This window comes from Pempheris klunzingeri, chromosome 21, assembly GCF_042242105.1.
Source record: "Pempheris klunzingeri isolate RE-2024b chromosome 21, fPemKlu1.hap1, whole genome shotgun sequence".
Lineage (NCBI taxonomy): Eukaryota > Metazoa > Chordata > Actinopteri > Acropomatiformes > Pempheridae > Pempheris > Pempheris klunzingeri.
Window position 1 is genome coordinate 4,772,604 of NC_092032.1, and position 25,515 is coordinate 4,798,118.

At 40.3% G+C, this 25,515-nt stretch overlaps 1 protein-coding gene across 1 annotated transcript in view; it reads left to right on the forward strand.

Annotated features, from left to right (window-relative positions):
• odad2 (outer dynein arm docking complex subunit 2) overlaps positions 1–25,515 on the forward strand; it is a 35,905-nt gene that overhangs the window by 1,676 nt on the left and 8,714 nt on the right. The window contains exons 5-17 of the mRNA XM_070853253.1: positions 551–687; positions 1,993–2,109; positions 6,912–7,129; positions 7,682–7,828; positions 8,641–8,794; positions 14,317–14,463; positions 14,846–15,055; positions 16,586–16,819; positions 16,999–17,109; positions 17,245–17,399; positions 21,706–21,886; positions 21,985–22,046; positions 24,358–24,472. Coding sequence (XP_070709354.1) covers positions 551–687; positions 1,993–2,109; positions 6,912–7,129; positions 7,682–7,828; positions 8,641–8,794; positions 14,317–14,463; positions 14,846–15,055; positions 16,586–16,819; positions 16,999–17,109; positions 17,245–17,399; positions 21,706–21,886; positions 21,985–22,046; positions 24,358–24,472 — 1,988 coding nt within the window. The remainder of the gene's footprint in view (positions 1–550; positions 688–1,992; positions 2,110–6,911; positions 7,130–7,681; positions 7,829–8,640; positions 8,795–14,316; positions 14,464–14,845; positions 15,056–16,585; positions 16,820–16,998; positions 17,110–17,244; positions 17,400–21,705; positions 21,887–21,984; positions 22,047–24,357; positions 24,473–25,515) is intronic.

Genomic DNA, 25,515 nt, shown 5'->3' on the forward strand with positions numbered 1-25,515 from the left:
CATAAAAAGTCTGTGTTCTGCTGCCACGAATGACATGGAAGTCATTATATCAGTCAGATTCCAGTTTACCAAGTCGTTAGTCAGTGTTTGTTTTGTACTTTGTTGCAGTGCATTTATCACGTCCTAACAAAGCAGTATATGCACACCAAGTGATAAAAATAGTAAATGTCCCTATTTCTCATTCTCATATTTTTCTCATATTTCTCTCAATTGACACCTTCTATGAAAATAATCCCCCAACCAGCCTTGAAATATGATACTGTCACTATGTGGCTCTGTTTTTTAGTGGATGATTTATATTGCAAGTAGACCTGTGGCTCTACCCTTGGCTCTTGTCTCAGACCTGAGCTACTTGGAGTACTATATCATTCTGTTTAGCAGCCCAGGCATTTGGATGATGATTTCCCTTTTTGCTCCCCTGTTCTGGCCTGTTTCCATCTTCCTTCGGAGACAAACTTTTTGTGACTTGATATTCAGCCGCACTACATAGTATAAACTTTGCTGCAAGATTTTTACAACTGCCAACTCCTTTCTTTGCTTTGCTTTTTAGATTATGAATTTTCAAATGGCTGTCGCTCGCCTCCGTGGAGACAGTTGCATGGTGAAATGTGTTACCTTATGGTTGAGCCTTGTGACACTGAGACCCTCTACATCACTTGCAGCACTACTGGAGTTTTTCTCAGTGGGGTAAGACTGGGAAGAAAAAGCACTGTGGACTGCATCAACTGGAACAACTTGATATTGATTTTTGTGTGAGGTTAATTTCTAGTAAATAATTTCTGATAGACCAATTCATCATTGATCAGTCTGGAAACTGTCAGCAAATTCACCTCTATATATTCACTTGTAGTGCTCCAGTGATTTTGAAAAAATTCCCAGTTCGTCTAGTACTGTTCTTCAATCATAAATCTGGACTGTAAAAGGCTGGCCTTATCAAATTTAGTTATTCTGTCTATCCTTAACTGTTGTAATACCAATCTTGTACTAACCTTACACAGCACACAGCTATCCATCAACAGAATGATTCTTTATTGTTATTGTTGTTATAGAATATAATATTTATTGTGTTCCAGGAAATGCAAGGAAACAATGTGGATATGTCACCGCTATAGCTGTCCCTCAGGCCATTGGTTACAGCAATAAATTAAACAACTTAAACAGACAGACAGGCTGTAAATGAGTATTGACAATTTCTTATGATCCAAGACAATTCTCAAACTAAAGTAAAAAACGACACATTTATAGTAGCAAAGGCTTTGATCAAGAGCGCTATTTTCCAGATCATTTAAAATCGACTTGAGCTTACCATGAGTAATCACTTATGACAGTTTTAAGTCCCTCTGTACATTGTTCCAGCTGGAACAAGGCAGTGTATTTAAACAAAGTACAGTGGTCTACAAAATAACCCCACCCACTAATAAATGTAGAGCGCAGTGGTATACTGCTTCCAAAATCTTTGGACAATGGGCAGAGAGAAGCTCACCATAACCCAATAATGGTAAAAAAGTTGCAGATACTAGTTTACAATGAATGTGAATATAACCAGACTACAACAAAATCTAAGTTAGTGCAGTTAGTTAGTGTATTATTGTATAGAGCGCTTCCAGCAATTCCAGCCAGGAATCTCTTTGAACGTTATTGCAATCATTTTTAAGAGACGATTTTGCATGCTGCAGCACCTCTCACTCTTTCACTGACTTTGATGACAAGCCATAGGTTTCCTGCCTCTGTTTCTTCAACTGGAAATGGTTCGACCAAGGTGAAAAGACTACAGCCTTAAAACTAATGGGTGACATTGATGCGAATGAAACCTCAAAGAGCAGCAGTGTCTGAAACCTAATTTAGCGGTTTACATGGTTTTGCACTTCCTCTTTCAGACACCCTTTAGATACTCGGAGCATTCCAACCTCAGCTATTCCAGCAGACATGTGGGTCACATTATAATTGTGGTTTTCAGAATTAATGAAGCTGTTTTTCACTTTGTTTTCACAGTGCATAAAACAGGAGGGGGAGGAGAGTGGCTATGAGCGGACAAGTGATATCTACAAAGACCTGTTAACACTTCTGATGAGCAGATCTCCACATTTTGCTGAGCACATAAACAAGCAGGTACAGTGGAATCCGGGCAGATGCAGATGCCTTTTTGTAGCCTTGAATTTTAGCTCTCAAAGCGAGGATGTGTGGGTGTTGAAATGCTTCTTTGTCCCATGAACAAGGTCCTTCTCTTGAAACCTCTGATTTGATCCCTGATGCTATGTGACTCATTCGTAAACACAGCTTGGTTAGGATTGTGTAATCAGTGTCTCTGCTGTTCCATACTAGTGAGCTAGTGTCTGGTTGTCACTGTGTTGAAAAATTTCTAAAGTAACCTTCTCCGCGTTCCAACATCAAAACAGCACAGCCCCATCCCACCCACCATCCAGCCCCTCAACGCACACGCACACATGCTCACAGACAAAAAGACAGGCACATACTTATTTCCAGACATTGAAATATGCGTGATTTATTCAGTAGTGCTATTTCCTGCTTCAGTAATTTGACGACATAACAAATCACCTTAATAATAGTTTCCAGCTGCACCCAGCAATCTTTTAATCTTTTAAAAATATGACCTTTTTTTTTTTTTCTTACTCTCACTGATGTTTGCTGCAAATGGTAGCATCATCATCGACTCATCAAAGTCTTTATACCACTTATGGATGTGTGGACATCAGTCCTTGTTCTTAAAATAGGGAAAGGCGACAAGTTTTTTTTAAAGAATCACTGTATTCTGTTTTGTTTGTTATGATGGGATTTTCAGCAAATTAAGGTTTAAATATGATTCAGAGCGATACAGTGTAATTATATCCACAGTGCAAATTAAAAGCAAAACTGGCTAGGTAATCACCCAGGACTAACATGGAGATTAATTATTTCAGATTTCATCTATCTGGCAAAATATCTCATAATCTATGATGTGTGTTGGACATAATTTGGTACAGACATTCACGCTCTGTTCAGGAGGAATTGTTAACACTTTGTTGATCCCCTGACTTCTTATTTAGCACCATTATCAGATCAAAATTTTAATCTGTTCAATGCTTTGGTTTATGACCTGATACAGATATATATATGTATATATATATATATATATATATATATATATATATATATATATACTTTGGAATGTCATTCGGGCTAGATAAGTGTGGTTGGATGGTATTGAAGAGAGGAAAGATGATCAGAACCAAGTGGTCGAACTACCAGAAGGCAGCACTGCAGATGTTCAGGAGCCAAATACCTACACAGAGTAAGTCGGCTGAAACGGAAGAACAAGGTCGGCGTCATCAACATATCCGCCCAGCCAGTCATCAGATACCCTGCTGGTATGATAAGAGGCCACTGATATCAAGAGAAGGAAGCTCCTCCCAAAGCATGGAGGGTGTCATCCCAAGTCCAGCACCCTGAGACTGTACACTAAGTTGTGCGAGGGAGGCAGAGAACTGGTGAACTGTCCAGGACAAAACAACCAAAATCCAAAAGTTCATCAGAAAGATAGCCCCTGGAGATGAGCTGCTAAGTGGATACCTCAGGCAGAAGAAACCTGATAATGCAGAAGGGGAGGATGAACTTCCTCAAGGGACAAGCCGCTACTTGGCATGTACCACTGACAGATAGAAGAAATTATCAAGAAGATATCCTACCAGTGGCTGGAAAAGGCTGGGTTAAAAGACAGCACAGAAGCACTAATCATGTCAGCACAAGAGCAGTAGAGGTGGGGGTCTACCCCACCAGACAGGACCCCAGGTGTAGGCTGTGCAAAGATGTTCCTGAAATAATCCAGCACATAACATCAGGGTGTATGATGCAGGCAGGAACAGCGTACATGGGACGCCATAACCAAGTGGCTGTTATAGTGTACAGGAACATCTGCACTGAGTATGGGCTGGAAGTCCCACGGTCAGAATGGAAGACACCTCGCTAAATCATTGAGAGTGACCGAGCTAAGAACCTGGGGGACTTCCAGATCCAGACTGACAAGCTGGTGATGGCTAACCAGCCTGACACCGTGCTGATTGACAAACAGCAGAAGGCAGTGGTGATAGACATAGCAATCTCGAGCACCAGCACCATCAGGGAGAAAGAACATGAGAAGTTTGAAAAATACCAAGGGCTGAAAGAGGAGCTGGAAATGACGTGGGGAGTAAAGACAGCAATTTTTGTGTCTTGTACTATTACTACTTTATGGTAACAATCCCACAATGCAATGCTCTTTATTTTACAGATACAAAAAATAATCATTGTGTCACTCTACACCTGTCAAATGAAGATGCAAAGTAACCAAAATCTCAATTTACTGCTCACTATAGAAATTGTATAGAAGTATGGAATAGTTTTATTGAATTAAATTATACTTAGACTACACTGCATAACGTACACAGTAGAATAGTACTTTGATTATTATAGGTCTAAAGGTCAGTAAATTAGTCAGTTGGAATGGGGCTGAAGACTTTACATTACATTTTCAATACTTGATTACCTTTTAACATCGCTGACAGTTTGGTGAACTCACACAAAACAAGAACAAAAAGAATCCGCCTCAGAACCAATGAACCCTTACCATAAAGGTGATCATCATCATGTCGCCATAGGACGGCTCCATCTTCTCCAGTCTTTAGTAAACGTATAAATTTATGAGTAGTGCCAGGCTGAGCCGTGTAGAAAAAAAAAAAAAGAAGACATTCAGGCTTTTATGTTTTATGAGCCCTGTGTGAAGAGTAATGCCTTGATTCTGAAAGATCTAAAAATGATGGACAGCTGCAGTAAAAATAGCTGTGAACGAGTTTGTGGAGGCACAAATCATCGCCACGGTCTTTTTCTTCTGGATTCTTTAACTCCTTTGATATGTGCTTTGCAGTGTCCTGTAACTTAAGTTTCACTCCGCTGAATATTTTTCTTTCTGCCTCTATTTGGGCTAATCACCATCATATGATGAGGTCAACTTAAAAGCACATTGCTTTGAAATTCATTTGATTGATTGCTGACGACAGCAATCAAATGGTGCAATATGCATCCCATGTCTGAAATATTAAGTAATTGCAGTCATTCCTACAGACATGATCCATCCCAGTTTTAATTTGAGAGGAAAGAGCAATGGCTGCAGTTTCTGTCAGAAACACAATCTTGCATAGTTCCGTCTCAGTTCCATGATTGCTAGCCCAAACTTGTAAGGCGATAGCCAAAGATAACAACACCTAATCTCCAAACATATCTGCTCCTTTCCAATGTGAGGAAGCAGGTCTTTTTAAACAGTTCTATTAGATTAGACAGCCTCAATCAAATGAGCAGAGGCAGCCAAAGGAGATGAGGGCAGCAACACAGGGAGGAAGCAGACTCGCCTTCTCTGTTCAGCGTTGTGGATTCGTTTTGACATCACAGCATGATTGGAAATTGGACATGCTGTGTATTTGCATGCACAAGACACTCACTGAAAAGCAGAAACTCCCTGGGTTGTAGATTTGTTTTTGTTATTCACATCCTGAAATTAATATAGACTGTCTCACTGTCATAATCAGTCAGTAAAGACCGCTTGAATCGTGCCACTGACAGATGTTTTATGGTTGATGGCTTCAGATTTGCTGCCCTGCTGACTTTTCTTCATATGAATTAGATACACATCTACCCCAAACATATGCAAATAGTTGGAGTTTAGGTTTCAGTTGTCAAATGCTTTGAAATTAACATATAATAAAAGTGCTAATGATTGATTGTCACCTACTATAAAATAACCACAGGGGTGAGTCCTGTTAAACACAGTATTTGCCATTAGGCCTGTAGTGTTTTCAAATGCAGAAAGGCACCTGTAATAAGACTTCTTTTTCTGTGGCATGTCAAGGAATTTGGAGCATTCCTCCTTTATAAGCACATGGACTTTGTTCATTTCACATATAATAGAATTAAAGAAGGTTGGTTAGCTTAATAAAGTCAGACTGTGGGTCTGTGGTTGGGTGAATTGACTTGTATGTTTCCAATAGCAGGTCACTTTGTGCTTTATGAAAAACAAGTCTTTGGATAAGTGATTGGGCATGCTTGGCGCCCACTTTTGCGTGAACACAAGCCATAGAAATACATCTTAATTCTTTTTCCCTGCCCTTAAAAATGTTGAGCCCCTAACAAACAATGACAGCCTGAGCTATTTCTGCAGAGCAGGTGTCTGTGATTAAAAACTCCAGTGCCTGCAAACCATTCATATGTGTCTTATTGGCTTTCGTATATAGGTTGTAAAGTTCAATATTAAGACCTTCAAAACTTGAAAAAAAAAAAAAAAAAAAAGCCAAAAAACTGAATAACAGTGGCATAAAGGTGTTACTCTGTCTGTGCCAAGCTGCAAGGTTTTAGGTGGAGGAATGTACAGAAACAATAAACTTTTTGATATTGTTCAGCCAATTAACAGAGGGGGACCTCTTATGTGTAAAACATTGGGAAAGTGTGCTTTTATTCAAGTGCCTCAATAAAGCCTGAACTGCTATGCAGGTCTGCATATTGTTGAAGAAAGCGCTTTTATGTGTATTTTATGTTTTTCATGTGTCACTGATACTGTTCTGTTGTTTTTATGAGCCTTTTCTCGTAATGAAATGGCCAACACTTTGTCGCACGTTAAAATGTAATATGTTGCAACTACCTGAAGAGAGAGGCATCATGTCTCATCATGATGGTGGGTGGAAAACATGCTGTGTGCCATGTTTTCCACCCACCATCATGATGAGAAGCAACAAGTGAACATCACAGTGAATGTTCTGTTTTAATAAGCAGCATTCGGAGAAGTTTACAACTTGAGTGCAAATAGTTTTGCAAATGACATTTATTTTCTATCTCCACCAGTAGATTTTGGTGTGACTCTCGAGCCGTTGTCTTTTTCCACTTACCAACAGGATTTTGCAGTTCAAGAACTTCCATCAACACAAAAGATCCAGCATGTGGAATCTGTTGATGCGGAGGAACAAGGCCAACCCCAGAGGTCGTACAGGCGACAGGAAAAGAATGTGCATGAGAAGGCGAGAGAACGGCATACACCGAACAAGGCAGACAGCGAGAGAAAATACGAACCGAGTCTGAGATGGAAGAATCTCGGTCTCGTGTCTCCATGTGGGTATGTGATAATTTCCTTTTGTAAGATGTGTTCTGAACTATCTTCGGGCTACCACATGGGATCCCTCTTGTTAAGGAGATGATCTTTAGATGGCTGATGCCAAGTCTGTATTACATGTGCTCCATGTCTCTGCCAGCAGTCACACATTATAAAGAGATGGTTATATGCTTTATAAATTTTAGGGCAAGTGAAAGTATTTCTGATTACACAATGATCTGAGTTAATAAATACATTTACGATGTGGAAACCCTTTCTGCCCAATCACAGACAGTGATCTTGGGGAAATGTCTTAGAAAAAAATCCCAGAAGATCTATCACATATGGTCTTTGATTGATAAATAGATCTAGCATGAGCTGAGCTGTTGCAGCTGTACCTTGTGATAACTATACCCATTTGAGGAAATACTGGCTGCAGATAAAAGTATCTCAATTGCTAAAAAAACATGCCCACTGAACTCTTGTCTTGAATCGTTAAATAATGATTATGTTTCAAAAAATAACCGTTTTCAAAATAGTAGCAGGCATAATGACTCTTATTTCACATCATTACAGTAAAGCAGAGGGAAAGAAACTGAGCAATTTCTCTGGAGAGAAATCTGGTGAAATACAGAAGAAAAAGCTGGGACCAGGAGCCAAGAGTAAGATGAAAGCAGACTTCTCTGTGTCCTCTTTACCTGGACGTCTGTCCTCCCTGAACATGTAAGTGTTGCAAATTAGTTCTCCTCTGTCAGAATCTATAAGGATTGTATCTTTCTCTGCAGGTGGAGTAAGTGGTACAAGTGGCTGTCTCCATACTTATATCTGCCAATGTACACAGACAGCTAGTATCATAAATTGACACCAGCCACTGTTCACTAACAGCATTCTTTACCCATAATTGTGTACATGCAATAAAGAGCCCAGGGTGCATTTACTCAATCGCAGTCACAACTGCACACCACCCAGGACAGTGTGTAGGCCTGGGAGCTCTGTTAAGACCTTGTTCGGTGTTCATCATTTTCCTTCCTTGAAAACATTCCCATGTCGGCTGGCTCCATCAGATAATACGCTACCCTGTCAATGCTATTTGCATGTACATGGGAACTGTTTCTCAGCGGCCCCTTTTGAATTTGTACCAAATTTCATTGCTCCACAGTGCACAATTTTCTTGATGCAGATATTCAAGTGGCCTGAGCAACTTTAAAAAGCCATCTGCATTTCTGTTTGCATCAATAGCCTAGCAAGCGTGATATGATGAAGTCTCCAGTCCTCTCATGACATTATTTCAATCTTTACTTTCCTGCTCTTTCGATTCTGAGGAGGTTCAAACTTGACATTTGAATTTAAAAATACACAATGGGGTGTGGGATAAGCTGGCTGTTTTTCCATTTAAAACACAGGAAAAGAGATTTCATCATATAGTATTCCATCCCTTCTGTCTGGCTATGTATTGTCTAATTGTAAGACTGTCCCACGCATTCTAGATCGTTATTAGAGGTCTAAAGTTTGCTGTTATCTCCCCTTTTTTTCAGTAAGACCCCAGCAGGAGCCATGCCAGTGGACGCCTTCAGTGAGAGTTCATCTGAGAGCGAGGAGGAGGAAGAGCAGCCAGAGCGCCGTTCAGAGAGTAACACAGACCTGCCTTCCGAATACTGGCAAATCCAGAAACTCGTCAAGTACCTCAAGGTATGGGGATGTTACCCTGCACACCACTGCTGCCATCCCATGATGGATTTCAACCCAAAATAGTGATTCGTACAGAGAGCTGTACTTCTGCAGATGAAGGCAGGCCACAACTGACAGGAAACAATAAAGTCCAAGCTTTTTTCCTGTCATCTGTACAAAAACTTTTCAGCAATCCTGATTCAGTATTCAACTTCAAAAACCTCTTCAAAACTGCAATGCATGGAAAATAATATTTAACCATGGAGGTGCAGGAGAATGCAGGACGGCTGGTATCACAAAAGGGTAATTTTCCAATCACATAATCCCACCTGTCTGTTTTGCCTCAGACAAGGTGCCACTCAGTAAAACAACATGATGTCAGATGAAATAAAGTATAGGTTGCTCCCATTTAAAGCGGTGCTTTGTTGGAAGATACTTATTGAAGTGCTTGGCTCGGCTTTCGGATTCCTGGTTTCTGACACAGACCTCTTTGGTTGCACATGTGATCCAAGGCACAGGGGAAAGAGCTGTCTGACGGCAGCAGCTGTATGCACTGTTTGCCCACACCGCAGAAGCATAAAAATGAAGCATGCCTGTGATAGGTCTGACAGGGCATATGGTGAATATTAATGTGTCAAAACATGGAAGGAAAAGAAAAGAGGATAGAAACGCCAATGACCCAGACTGGCTGGAAATACCTCCGACCACTTGACTTCAGCGATTATCCTACCTCACACAGTGGTCTCTATTATCTATTTATCTGGACAGCATCATTCAGACAGATATATTAAAACAGACTACACATACTTTATTTTGACAGGAATCTGTTTTGTTGCACGCTGCAAACCTGTCCCTTTCTACTTCACTTTAGAAATACCTAAAATGCTGCTTCAACTTAAAGAAAATGAAATGAGTCAATGTTATTTCAGTCTGTGATGATAGTCTACATTACAATCCTTTCTAAAGTATAGGATTTCTTGATATTACAAGCAGACTTGTGTTCTGTGGCTTGGTTTTGAATGAGATCGTTCACAGTGCAACCAAGTTAATCTTTTATAGAAAACACTGCTGTAAAGTTCCATTCTAGGAGGATATTTTTAGCCGAACAAAATAGAATATAATAGAAGGAAATTCCCACTCTAAAAGTAGGCTGCCATTCCTTTCCAAAAAGGAAAAAAAGAACCTGTAAATGATATGAAAGAAGCAAATTCAGCTTCAAAAACCTCCCTGGTTTTCATACTTTATACATTTCAGGGATTGTGGCGTGAGCCTTAGGGTTGTGTGTGTTCCTGCTTCAACAAGATGCTGCACTGCAGTAACCAACATGTCCCAGCTTTCTATCTGTCTGGAAACCACACAGCACAGTTATTTATGGGGTTTGTCCAGTAGTCATTTTATAATATCATTACCATCAGAATCTGAAACTCACCATGAGCCAAGTTAAATATCTGTTTTATTTTAGGAGGAGATCTTTTTTCCCTCTTTCCCTCTTGCACTGGAGACTGCCGTTTGTAGTCTAGGAAGTTTAACACTCTTATAAAGCGACACATGGATGTTCTGTTTTGTGTTTTAATGATATTTATATGGGAATATTTGCCTAGTTTTCCGACGTGTTTGTTTTTAAACTTGTATGACTGGAGATCTGTGCCTGTAAAATGGTTACATGGTCTCTCACAAAATCCAGCATGCAGATAGGTTTATGTAGTCTGTACGTGTTTATGGGGGTGTATGTATGCACTGCACGAGATGGCCAAAACACAAATGGACAAAAAAAGACATTTAAAAAAAAAAACTGATTTAACATAATACACCTTCTTGTCAGGAAGATGAATTATATTAAATCTATCTATTTATAGTTTCGCATGTGTAAAGTAGATAGATCTTCAGTAAATTCTGGAAACATGATAAGCTAAATAGAAACTTTGATCGCAAAAATAAAAAATGAAAAGTTACTATTAAGGATTGAATAACTTCAAATTAGTAATGAAACCATAAAAAGAAATTTGAATATTTTGTCTGTTTAAATAAAGACAGAATTCATTCAATCAGTTTATTTGGTCTGTAGCTTTCTAAACATAAAACGATTTTCATATTCCCACAGATACAAATATTATGTCTGATATACAATATGTTACTAGTTAACAGATAAACCTTTCAATATATTCAATATGTGAGTTGGAAACATTTTCTCTACACAGCAGATGGCCTTTTCTGATCTTTTGTGACAAAATGAAAGGATAATTCACCACACAGCTTTTAAAAAAATGACGCTATGCATGTTTCTGTTACCGTGAGTTTACCTTAAGTGTTGAAGTACTTTAGTTTAAGAAGCTGACCCACATGTTATTGTGTTCAGCCCTCTTTAAGGTTGCTCCCCCTCTGCTGGGCAGTCACAGTACTACCGCCCTGCTTGTCTTTCATGAGAGCCATCCTGCAAATTGCTACACTAACACTAATCCTGTCTCCAGTGTACAAGAGCAAGTATCAGCTCATTTTCTCAACCGAAGAAAGTTTGAAGTTGTGCTCTAAGTTGTTAAGCATTTTTGTTGCTTTTTTAATAACTGCATTGCTCAATTAAAAAATCTATTTCATATGACTGCTATGCATTTACAACATGTCTAACCTGGAGAATTTACTTACAAGAGTAATTGCATTATTTTATTCTCATGACTTTTTAACTAAAAGACCTTACTAGACATGTGCTCAGCATGCTGTGCAGTCATTTTATGACAGCAAGGCCTATTAAGTGATCAAGTTTTATATTAGAAGATCCTATGTCAAATGTGAAGCAGAAAACAACCAGTGATCATTCATTCTGTCCCCACAGTACCTTTGATATAATAGAGCTAGGGACTAGGTTTGTTCTTTTCATTAGTGGCCTTCCCTCTAAGTCTGCTGTAGACTGCAGAGAAGTATGAAACCTCATGCATCCTCTATGGCGCGACCTCTGCCAAGACCTGCTATTTCTCTCTTACATTAAGCCCTACGAAGCGCTGGCAGTGGCCTGAGGCCACTTGTCACCAGTCCAGCATTGCAGACATATACTCTCATGTATCTGAACCCTCAGACTCAATATGCATGTTTACCACTGCTGGCTTGACGTTCAAGTCAAACACACACTCATGCTCAAAATATTCACAACAAAATAGTATTATGGAAAAGGGCCTGAGGTCAACAAGGTATCATTGAAGCCCCATGAACCCCATCCGTGCTCCCCCATGCTGAGTGCTGTGAATTATAGGCCTGGAGTGGCTCAGACGGTGCACTCTGTGTCTGCAGAATCCACTCCGCTGCTCCAGGGGAACCAGACTAGAATAAGACCTTCATTCAGTAGTGTGAAGGCATCAACTATTTAGTGGCTGAGGCTGGGACACCTGCAGTAAAGGAAGAGACAAAATGCATAAAGCACCTTTAAGTGGCTGATATCGAGTTCACCTCATGAATGGAATTTGATCTCTCATACTGCTTAATCTCTTCTAAATCCATTTTTGATTACGTAATTCCACCAGACAAGGGGATAAAGTATTTATACAATTGCCTTTAAATGAGCTGAGATTAAAACTGCAAAATAATGAATATTATCTACCTAAATAGCATGCTGTAAATTCCAGAGTGATACTCACTGCCTCACAGTAGACTTAGTCTGGTTTTTCATTGGGTGCTATTTACCAAGACATTCATCACTGCTATCAACAGTAGCAAACGTTTTTCCTGGTGGAAGCTCGTTTTAGTTTATGAAGCAGGTCATGGCATGCAGTATCTATGCATCTAGCATCTACAGATACTACTACATTTTTAATTTCTTGTTCAGAGGTCGAACACTATATGAATGGATTTCACTTTGAGCATCTGCCCCCATCATACTGGTAGAGTCAAAGACCTTTCACTATAAAAGATTGTCAGATGTTGTCAATATTTTAAAGAATGTCGACAATACCTCAAGACCAAAGCTAACAAAAATGAAGGCAGACGATCTGTTTTCTGTTCTCCGAGCTAGCACTCCTAATCATAGCTTTTCTTGTTGTTTTTACAAGGTACGAACCTCGCTTGCTGAATCCTTTGAAGAGTGAGAATAGAGGAGACAAAGGAAGCGGTAGATCCACTGCCGTTAATGGGCAAATGGTTCACATTTAGGCTAGAATCATGATATGGAGAACACATGTGGCTGTTATCCTGCTGTGTCAGGGCACTGCTTCGTGCGGGAGATATGATCAAACACCACTTGAGACTGTGGTATAGGCCTATACTGATGAGCCAACCCCTCCAACAGCTGCATGAAACAGATTACTGCCCCAGCCTTCTATATAGCGATAGGCTATTTTCTACTTATATGTCTAGCAGATAGAAGGACATATTACATTCTTATGTTTGGTTGAAATCTATTTAGGATGGTCCTGAAGCCTCAAATTGTTTGTGAAGTGTGCAACTAATAAAAGCTTATGAATGGTGGAAGCGGCCTTGAATCCACTAAATGAGAATACTGTCTGTGGCACATTTAAGCCACAGTAGGAAAAGAAATGATTGTTCACTTGCCAGGAGATTTTGAACTGGACATTTCAGTGTCACATAACAAAGGTCTAGTGTTACGGCAGCTAACTGTGTTTTTGTGAGCATGGGTTTTATCTGACTACTGATTCTTTCCCCTTCACATGATCAAAACCATTTCATGTCAACAAAGTTTGTTATGCAATTGCATATGATACAGACTAAATATGGAAATATAAAAAAAACACAGCTTCTGCCTGCCTGGATAGTATTTTAACCATCTGAAAGCACCAACCTTAAGGCTGATATTTTAAGTGCCATAATGCTGTCAACATCCTAGAACATGATGTGGATTTATGCAGCGTGAGGTGAATCCGAAAAAAAGATTATTTCGACACTAAATATATTGAAAAGTTAGATTCTGCCCCTGCTGCACATTCAGGCAGGATTTGACCACACATGCCTAATTTTAAGTCTGTATTGTTTATTTGTTCTTTTTAGCGGACACATTGTAGTTAAGTGGCAATCAAACCTAATCAGTTTCCTGCTTCATGTGTGTAGAGGGGCTTGAGTTAAAGTGGTAGATCAGATTTTCCTCTGTCAAAGCATTTGTTGACTTTGTAATGTTGTAGTTACTAAGTTGCTAATCACTTGGGTGCAGGTCTAAAATGATATGTGTGTATGTAGCAACTGTCAAAACATATTCTGCTTTTGAAATGCTAACTTACTATAAGTTCAAGGGTTTTAGTGCTAATGGTGTTCTTTTTTTTTATCTTAGGAGCAATGTCTTACGGTTTCTGCACTTTGCAATAATTTCCTTCTATCACTGTTTACCATCACAAAGCTAAACACTTACCAGGCATTGGTATAAACACAACAACCCCAGCAGGAGTGGCAATATGTGGGGAAACAACAGAGCGAGAGGGGGATGATGGGGGAATAGAGGGAAGTTTGCATCCTCCCTTTTCCAAATGTCTGCTGAATGTTTAATTCCACCCCCCCCCTCTTCCTTTTTGTCTCTCTTTTTCATTCATTCATGTTTGCCATTATTATTTCAGGGAGGAGACCAGACAGCCACTGTGCTCACTCTCTGCGCCATGATGGACTTTAATTTGATGCAGGAGACGTGCCAACTGGCCATCCGGGATGTTGGTGGCCTTGAAGTCCTGATTAACTTGCTGGATACAGATGAAGTCAAATGCAAAGTGAGTAGCTGTGCCAAAGCTGGACCTGGATGGCCTGCAGGCATAAACAGAGCTGGCCGTGTGTGCCAGCCTGTGTTTTAGTTACAGAAACACTAGTGCCGGGTAGAGGGCGTGCCTTTAAAGACACAGGGTAGCAATTATTCTTCACTGTGCCTAATGACATATGGGGGCTTTTTAACCCAATTATATTACTGCTTTTTGTCCAGTCTTTCCTAGAAATGTGGTTTCATGTTTGACTACTAGATATCATATTATGTGCTCTTAGTGCAGATCGAGGCCTCAATTGGCATAAACACAACAGTTGACTTAATGGTCTTTTCCTTTTCTTAAAGATATCTTAACGTTACTGAGTGTTAAAGTTTATGTGTTTTTTTTTTTTTAGATCGGATCTCTGAAAATCCTCAGAAAGATTAGTCACAATGTGCAAATCCGTCGAGCCATTGTTGATATGGGAGGCCTCCAGAGCATTGTGAAGATTCTGGACTCACCAGTCAAGAACCTCAAAGCCTTAGCTGCTGAGACTGTCGCTAACGTGGCCAAGTTCCGCAGAGCAAGGAGAACCGTCAGGCAACATGGTGGTATCAAAAAACTGGTGAGTATAATATGGAGTTCACTTTGCAGGATTGTAGCCATGATTTTCAAAAGCCCCGGATCACAGGCAAATTGGGGCTCACTCCCATCAGCAACAAACACTATACATGAAATGCTCAGAGTCGTGATTGGAAAGCTCGCTGAGCGCTCACTGCTCTCTTGCTGGCGCTCAATAGATATCAAGCAAGTTAAATATGTGGTCGTGTTGGGAAGAGTCGTAGAGCCACGCAACAAGCTACAGCCAATGAGAACAGACACGGGCCGGTGGCAAGGAAGACTCGAGAGGGAGAGACGGAGTAGTCTGAAACCTATATCAACTTGAACCACTTATTTCTTGTGGACATCCATTTTGGAAGAAAAAAAATCCTGTCGGCGCAGGGTTTTCCTGTGTCTTTTCTCACATGTATTTCAGTTTTGAGACCACGCTGACTCATCAATCTGTGGTGTGAACAGTACGGCGATCTGACGACTTGGAAGTTGTGTAGTGTGTAGGCGCAATTAGCAGTGTAAATTGTAAACTGATGCTAGTGTAACATAAAAAGTGTATTAAAAAAACCACAAGCTGCAAAACTGCAAACCAGGACCCGATCCTTCTGTGTTGGCATTAATAAAAAACGTGTGCATTATGTCTATGTCAGCTAGTTTGTGATTTGGTACGAATTTTTTGTACTAAACCACAGACACCTCGAAACCTTTAGAAAAACAGGATGTGCCTCATTCTGATGTGATCCACATATAACCATTAGTATTGTGTTTAAAGTGTAAAACACATATCCAGACTTTACTGAACCAAGTTTTGTTGCACAGCAAATCAATCACTCATTCATGGCCTTTTCACACTGTACACAATTGCCAGATAGTGGCCCATCCATCCTTTTCCCCCCAGTCTGTCTAACAGCAGAGTGGGTGCTGGGGTATAACAGATAGAATGTCCCCTTCATCATCTGACCTGCATTCATGTTTGTTGACAGAGAGACCTGTGATTAAAGCCTCCGTGCCTTGTATATTTTCCTCAGCCCCAAATCGGATGTTCTCATGTGCAAGTCACTCATGGAGGCAGATTAATTTCACGCTATGCTACCAGACCACCTTTGAACTGTGCTGTGTATAATAGCTTTGCCTGCTCCGTCTCACTGGCTGAGAACTATGGATTTAGAACACTGAATGATGGTCATAAACTGTCACACTGGGCTTTTCAGGCCTACCATCAACATCTGTCCTGATGGTTTTCCACTCCTAGCGTCTCCGGCTTTTTTTATCCTCGCAGGACCAATTTTAATAGAATTTTAATTACACCCTTAATCACAGCCAAGAAATTGCTATTCCCATCTGGAACCATCCATTATCACTTCAATCTTGCAAACAAACTTTTTTCATAGTGCTTGAATTTGAATGTCAAGGTCACTGAGTTTGTGTAAATGTGTGTGAAAGTTTTCTGCTTAAACATGTGTGGTCTGGCTGCTTGTTTGCACACATTTTCATGTTTATGTTTATCCACATGGAAGTCTGGGTACCTTGTTTCTCTTCTCAGGTGAAGCTGCTAGACTGTGTCCCTGATTTAGCCAACCTAACTGCAAATCAGGAGAGGGATATAGAGGTGGCTCGCTGTGGGGCTCTGGCATTGTGGAGCTGCAGCAAGAGTACCAAGAACAAGGAGGCCATCCGTAAGGCTGGGGGTATCCCTCTACTGGGACACTTGCTCAAGTCTCCACACGAGAACATGCACATCCCTGTGGTGGGCACCCTGCAGGAGTGTGCCTCAGAGGTGAAGGGGGGCACATTCTGTATATTATATTTAATGGAGACAATAAGAAAAATGCCAACATTATCCTTTAAACTATTGTTATGAGATTGAAAGTGAAATATTTTTGGTAGGGTGTGCAGAATAACTGATACTTGTGAAAATATTACATGGTCTATTAATCATGTGGTCTGTTACTACAGGAAAGCTACAGGATTGCCATTCAGGCTGAAGGAATGATCAAGGATTTGGTCAAAAACCTAAGCAGTGACAATGATGAGCTACAAATGCATTGTGCCAGTGCAATCTTCAAGGTTTGTGTTTTTCACACTTGTTTCCTTGTCGTACGGATAGTCTGTGAAAAAATGAACAGAACTGGAGTAAAATATTTTTTCTTAGACCCCTTAGTCCCCTAATTGTAGATCTTGACTCTCTCTTTTGCTTTGTAGTGTGCAGAGGACAAACAAACTCGTGACCTGGTGCGTAAGTACAAAGGTCTGCAGCCGCTGGTTTCACTGCTGAGTAAGGCGGACAACAAGCAGCTCCTGGCTGCTGCTACTGGGGCCATCTGGAAGTGCTCCATCAGTATGGAGAATGTGGCTAAGTATGCCGGAACTCAGGATCTCACCTTATTACCTTTCATTAACACACATGCACAAACACACACTTACCAAACCAGAGATACAGAAATGCTTTTTAGCCATATCTTTTGGGATGTTTTGCGATGTGGTTGTCATTGGTGGTGATGACTTTGATAAATCACTTGTTGTACATAGGAATGACAGTCTAATGAGCCTCAATGTAAAGAAGGGATTTATAGCCATTTGGCATTTTACCCACATGTGGCCATAACTTTTAGAAAATATGTTTGCTTGATGATGTGGTTAGCAGCAGTCTTAAAGTTTGTGAAAAAAGAAAGCCAATAAGCGCTTCAACTGACTTCATGCATTGTAGTTGTCATGCCATCATCGAATGTGTTATTTTTATGGGGCCTCGTTTTGATTCACGACTAGCTGTGTCACTTTTTCCACTCACATACTGTTGTCATATCTCCCTTTCCTTTACCATTGTAAAGCAATTATTTGCATGAAATGCAAAGTTTTCGTATGGATCCCATTCGCTCTGATCTTTTATGTGAACATTTGCCACTAGAATTTGATCTTTTCCACTGTTAACAAAGTCTCAAGTCAATGTGCTGATTTTGTCACATCAGTGATGTGTTTGTCAAGGCCTGTTAGTATTGAAGCAAACAAAGGCATACTGAAAGAATCAGCCTTGAGATGTAATGTCAGAACACACAGCCTTTAATCACTTCTCATGTAAGACAGAGGTTTATCTAAGTGTCATTTAGCCTGGTTCCTTTAGGAATGACATTTCTGGATTAGCTTTTGACTTGTACTTCATTGTCAAATGATTTTTAAGCCAGTAATTTTCCCTGTAAAATAAATAAATGCCCGGAGACTGTGCCCTGGCAGCCTCATACATTTCCACTAGTGCACCCTTGAAAGAATGATTTAGCTCTGTTTATTTTCTTATTCAATGTGAGGCTGGGGCCATAATTTCTAACCCACAAGCAGTAATTTAATACCATGGTAATATATTAATCATTTCAAAACCTATTTTCTTCAGTGCAGCCTAGAAACTGATAAGACATTGTCTTTTTATCATTTTTACGACAAATGATATTTTTTATACGTTTAAGGCTTTTCACTGAGGTGAGATTATGTGAAAAGGCTTTTCTTCTGACTCATAAATGGTGTATAGATCAAATTGCAGTGCCACTCTAAAAATAACAAGAAAAGGGAGCTGTAGCACTCACAAGGATCTTTCTTCACTTCATATATCATGACTGACAGAATGATATCCTACATTTAAAGTCTAAGTTAAGTCCTCCCAACTGGAACCGAGTGTCTGCTGCCACATTGAGTTAAAGCGAGGATTCCTCTACGGGAGCCGTAGCATGACAGCAAAATTCTTTTCAAGCTAGATGGACAGGTCTCTGTCTGTTTAGCCCACCTCATGACAGAAAATCATTTGGGGGAATTTAAAGATAGTGCTGTTGCAGTAGTCAGACAGCTGTGTTTTCATGGTACAAACTGAAGCCTCTAAACTGTTTTCTTGATAATTTTTTAACGAAAAACAGACAAAATTGGCACCGGTTGGGAACCTTTTTGATTGCAGCTTGGCATGATGCACTGGCCATGAATAATATGGCAGCTTCGTTGATTCTTTGCCAGTATAGACTCTCTGCTGTATGTAATGGCGTAGCACACTTCTGCTATGTAAAATACTTATATTACTACTGATAACAACAACGGTGCCATTCATCACATATAAACCACATTTACTTCATTTACAAACACTAAAAACTACTTTGCTTGTCCTCACTCTAAATTCAACATGTCAGAAAAGGTATCTTAGTGAGAAAACTGCATGGCCATAATATGAATAGTGTTCTCATTTCATCTTTTATCTATTGTTTTTTTTTTTTTTGGACGATGTGAGCAGTTGTGTGTGAATGAAGGTGGAAGAGCATGATGCACAAATGTTTTTAATGCACACTTGAACGTGTAAGTGGATCTGCTATTTCATACTCTCTTATGCTTATTTCAATCACTTAAAGTATCTGGGTCAAACTAAAGCATGGAATGATTTGACAGAGCCATTACTGTCAAAAAGGAAAGGCTGCTAATGGTAGCAGGGTTTAAGGGGCATGCGCTCATTTCAGAATCAATCACAGGCTAAGTGATGTACTGAAATGAAAATTATTTTGGAATATATTTTGTTACAGCAATAAAGGCAGAGAGTGGATTTTTTTCCTTTTTTCTTTCATTAAGTAAATGTTCAAATGAAACAGATCTTGTGGCCAATTGCAAACAACATGATTCTTTTATGTGACTGATGATTTGCATGGTCTGGACAGTATAGAGGCCAGGGGACCTCCACTCAAGACAAGCAGCAGCATGTGTTAGCCATTTTCCTGATTAATGATGCATCAAAATGAGAGATGATTGATGCCCTGAAATATAATTACATTCATAACTTAAATGTGTTTGTTTAAATACCACATAAGCTCATGTTTTTCCTGAGACTTACAATATTACAGAGCGGGCTATACGTGGGCCAGGCTTGTGTGTACTAAAAGAAAAGCCTTTGTAAAAGTCCTGTTTGGAAGCACTGATACATTATTTAGTGCAGATTTATGGATGCATCGATACGCAGGCCCCTTGAGCCTGTATACTGAGGTGTTATGGACACACAAAAATGCTGTAAAATGTCTTAACAAAAGAGTGAGGGAAGAACTTTGCAATGGAAAGTCATGACTGCCAAGTCTCAGACTGTGTTTGCCAGCGCAGTAATGTTTGGGGTCAAGATTGTGGGGTTCGCTTCCAATTACTGACTATCCCTCCATCTTATGTATGTTCCAGCCCTATGATGAGCACACCATAATTGCACTTCCAAATGATACTTCTCCTTACCTCACAAATGTTATGTGCTCACCCAAGTTATTCACCGCTCTGCTGTTGCCTTTCAAATGAAATAGATCAATCTGTCTGTTAAATTTCAGCTTGAACAAGTGTCTCCCACTTCACGGTCATTGCTAAGCATCTCTGGGTCCATGAAAACTCTTAATTTCACTTTGGCCATCTTTACAACCCTTGTTTGTACAAAAGGTAACATTTAAGCTTTCCGCACTTAGTTGAACGTGTGACGAGAGCAGAGGAAGCAGGAAAGGAAAAGGCAAGCAATCGATCATAAAAATGTGCTGCACAGAAGCCCCACTGTGGTTCCTGTGTCTTCTGACAGGCTTTAATAAGCTTCCCATCGTGTGGAGCCCAGTGTTTGCAGTAGAAGCCGCTTCAGGCAGCTTTGTATAATGTTACTCATGCCATCGCATAATTACTTCAGCTGGGATCGGCTTAACAAAAATAGGCATGACTTACTGTTCATTTATCAAAAGTTATGTCTGGGATAACAAGATAATTCTACTGTAGTCAACTACAGATGACACTTCAGTGATGGCATAGGAAAACCATTGTTTTTCTTTATGGTGAACTTCACTGAAGTTAACTTTGGCAGCTCCTCTGTTCATTAGCAGTGTTTTCACTTGCAAGAATAGGCTGTGTGTCGGTGGACCCTGACCAAAACCAAATGACCTTGGCCATCTACAATAGCTTATGGACCACGATGCCAGCAACCGTAACTGTGAATAAAAACAGTCATAGAACTTAACTGTACATCAGAGGTTTGTTGAGGTTTTTTGCGACCGCATTATATCCCTTTTAAATGTTTACTATAGTTTACCAGTCTATAGCACTGGCAAACAAGGCAAAATCACAGCAAAAGAGGGAGGGAGAGTTTCCAAGCCACAGCAAAGCTTTGATTATGCAAACTACGTACAAGGGACAACTGTGAGCAGCCATGGGAAAACTGTGCTGCTGGGTTACAGTAAGAGATCCATGCCCATGTGGCTGAGTGTATCTGCTACCTGTCACTTTGACAGCGTATTCGCGTCTTATTCTAGTGATGTAGCGCTGCCATGAAGCTCACATTTGTGAGCTCACATGAACTTTGGTACAGGCATTCATGTCCCTCTTAGGATGAATTGTAGATCACATTGGTTTCTCTGGAGCACCATCATCAGGTCCAATACTCAGGTTTATGAACAAACACCTGCAAAACTAATTACATTTCCATCACCCATGCTGATCTCAGCATTTAGCTCAAAGCACCAATGTGCCTAAGCACAGTCTTTCAGAGCCACTAGCATAGCTGTAAAGTCTTTGTCTTGTTTCTTGTTCCTTGGTCTCTCTGTATCACTTGATGTAATAGATATACAAACAAAATACCAAAATGATTTGAAGTGATCAGTTACTACTGCCTCTCTCCTTTTTTGTGACCCTGGACAGGTTTCAGGAGTACAAAGCCCTGCAGACCCTGGTTGGCCTGCTGACTGATCAGCCTGAAGAAGTGCTGGTGAATGTAGTGGGAGCTTTGGGAGAATTTGCCCAGATACCTGCTAACAAGGCCACCATCCGCAAGTGTGGAGGCATCAAGTCACTAGTTAGTCTGCTCACTGGGACGAACCAGGCATGTTGAAATGTCTCTTGTCACATTAAGGGGTCATGTCATATTTAACACATGCATTTTGATTCAAGCATGTCCTTTTATTTGTCTCATTTAACCAGGCGCTGCTTATGAATGTCACCAAGGCAGTGGGTGCCTGTGCCACAGATATGGATAACATGGCGTAAGTCTCTGTCTCTTTCATGGTTTAGAGAATAGTTTATACAAGGCAAACAGCCCCATGTGAGGTGTCTCTTAAAATGTGATTAGTGGCTTACACACTGTCATTACTGACTTAGCTCCAAACACCTATTCTAGGCCGTGTATTGATGTCATATATTTTGACAAGGGAATGACACCAATTCTCGGATCCAAACACGGTATCATTAACCTGTCATGGTCTGATGCTTAAAGAAGTCTATGCTCCTTTAATTTGTAATTCTGCAGGTACTTTTCCTTTTCATCCCCAGCTAAATGAAAGATTGTAAAAGCTTTGTTTATTGTACCTGCTGTGTTAAATATGGTTGTGGTTTAATTCCCAGTGCTTTACTATAGCTTTGCGGTTGCTGTCAGGACTTGAGCTGGTCAGACAAACATACCTACAGCCCTGCCCTGTCCAAGACTACATGGCTGGGAAAGTACAGTGAACCACAATCCACAGCAGTCTTTGTTCTGCATTCATTTAACCTCACCCTCAATACTGCAGAGCATTGTGGAACTTCCATCTGTGCCTCGCATCTGTGCCTCATTGTTTTTACAAGGCTGTTATGGACTACAAGACCCTTCTTAATTAGCACTGGACACAAATACAACTTAATTAAGGAGTTTACAATTTCAGTAAGCTGTTAATGCTATCAAATGAGACTGTTACATTTGTGTAGATGAAAAACTAATAAGAATGTCAAAATAAAGCCACTATCTGTGGTAAACTTCACACAAGAGGAGAAATATTTCATGTTGGCTCATCATGTTCTCCATGCTTGTTGCATATTCAGGCCTCTTGCTTAACGGCAAATAGAGAGTTCTTATTTTGATGGCTGCTTTTTGTGTATGTTTGTTTTTGACATGCATGTCCACAGCAGTTTGCAAAGCAATGAACATAACTCACATTTGATTGTTTCCTGCTCCATCCTAGCACTGCCAAAGCTGTTTTTTGGATTCCCATTATTAAACGGTGTTTGGCTACTCAACAAAAATAATGATCATGTATGCATGACACCAAACCGTTAAAACTACACCATTCTTGTCAGTTAACATGACTTCATTTTACCAACCAAAACTTTTCTCTCAAACACCACCTTCTGTTGATCAGAGCAATCATTCTCTCATTATCATTCTGATGTAGGTCATCCATAACTATTGAAAGCCCAAAAAAACATAGATTACTTTCAGGTTTTCCATGAAATAATCATATGTTTGTTTTCATTCTCAACCAGTAGGCAGTGTGTGGTTAATGACATAGCACTTCCTCCAATGAATACTGTGTAGCTACAAGAGTGAACACACGTTGTTTAATGCCTCCAGGGCTTGTGGTCTCCTCCTCTAATCTATCACTGTCAGCTGCAACTTCATTGCTAATCTGTTTCATACCTGCTTCATGGGAAGACGGAGCTGTTTTGGCGGATGATATGACACTTCACTTTTGTTTTTGGTCCGGATTTAAGAGGCCCCGCAGACTGGAATCTGATGTTATGATCCCTTTAGACTGATTTATGTGCAAACGGAAGACAGATGGCGCAGGGGACGTCCCTGATGAGTGTTCGCTCGTTGCCAGTCATGGAGATGCTGTGATTAGGGAGTGTTTAAGTAATTATGACAGCATTCAATGTCGGCCTTGTTGGTGGAAGCACACATGGGGAACACGTTACATGTTATTTATACCAGACAACGGGTGCACTGTGGCGTAATTCTTTGGGTTCCCAGACTCTGACTGCAGTTTTGACTACAGTCATGTATGTGACATGAAATACAGCTTATGCCTAAGTAAACTTCACTTAGAGCCTATGAAATATAGAGCAACCTGTCTCCAACTCTGTTTGATTTGGAAAGAGGTCCTCTTTTTGGCTCGGGTTGAAAAACAAGCCACCAACGTAAAGTTGAAGTCTGTCTCAGTTTCTATTTTTAAATACATATGTGAAGCACTGTATACAAGTGTATGCAAGTTAACCTATGGTCCTACCATCACCAAGCATTTAAATGGAAAGTCATCTGAGTGAACAGACAGTGGATGGGTTTCACACAACTGAGCAGGACTGAGGGCAAGTTGTGATAAAAAAGCCAATGAAATCGATGGGTGCATTGATCCTACTTATCTGTAGTTGTGTTGAGCCAGCTTCTGTCCAAACATTATCCAAAACGTTATACTCTTGAATTTTTCAAGCAGGAAATTATGCTTAATGAAATGATCTGACTGAAATCACAACACATTTTTCATTCCTTGTTCATTCCTGTCTCTTTTTTCCTCACACTACTTTTCTGTCTCTCTCTCCCCAAAGAATCATTGATCAGCTTGATGGAGTCCGCCTGGTGTGGTCCTTATTGAAAAACCCCAGCCCAGATGTTCAGTCCAGTGCTGCATGGGCCCTTTGTCCATGCATTAATAATGCAAAGGTACACTTCAGTGTGGTACATTTGTCTTCTGCCTCTGTCTCTGACTATGGGAGTGAAGCACCCAAAAAGCACATAGATAGTCCCTAAATCAAAGAGGTCTGCAGAGTTCATGTCGTTTCAGAGAACAGAAGTCTGCTTATATCACCATGCTTGTCTCCTAAGCTCTCCCTCCAACCTACTGCTGCTGGGAGGTTAGCAGGGGCAGAGCTGTGTCAGAGGAGGCTTACATGAACCTCAGGCTAATAAGAAGCAGAGAAGCCTCCTTGGCACACTGGGATTGGTGAATTGGGAAGCAGGCAGGGAGAAAGACTGAGTAATATCCTGTGGCATGGCTTCTGATTTCCCAGCTGAAAATCTTCCCTCAACATGCTACTAGTTACAGAGGCACACAATCCACACATGGAGCATCGTGTATCAGACAGTTTCTGCAAACCCGCTCCTTAAATGAAAACACTGCAGAAATGGCCTCCAAAAGAACCTACAACATTGCCAAAACTGTTAAAACAATAATTAGATATAACTATGCTTAGGATGCACAGATAGATGCATTGGAGTTTCTAGGTCCATTTCTTTTAAGAAAAATAATACTGCATATGTGAATAATGTATAATGTTTTTTTGGTCTCCATTCTGACAAATGACCTCAAGTGATGCCACTTGAGTCAGTCAAGTTTGAAAATGAACAAAACTCTGAGAGTGCGGAGGTTTATAAAAGTTCCTCATCTTTGCTTGAGGTTAATGACTCGCATTAGGAAGGAAGTACAGACTCACACTAGCCACCACTAGCATAACCCAAAATCTCTGACCAAGCTGTCAGTAGTGGAGTTGCATTGTGGGGTAAAGTAGACATCAGGTTTTCTCTGGTTTCTGTCCATTGTTAGACAGACAGTGTTATAGAAGTGCAATGTTAAATTGGCGGAGTGCTTTTTGAAAACATTGTGAGCCTTTAGCCTAGTCTCACTCAGCAGCGTTGTCAGTCAGCTCTAATTTCAGTTACACATCAGTAGGCCTTTGATCCCCTGAGCACTTATATAATTTCCAACA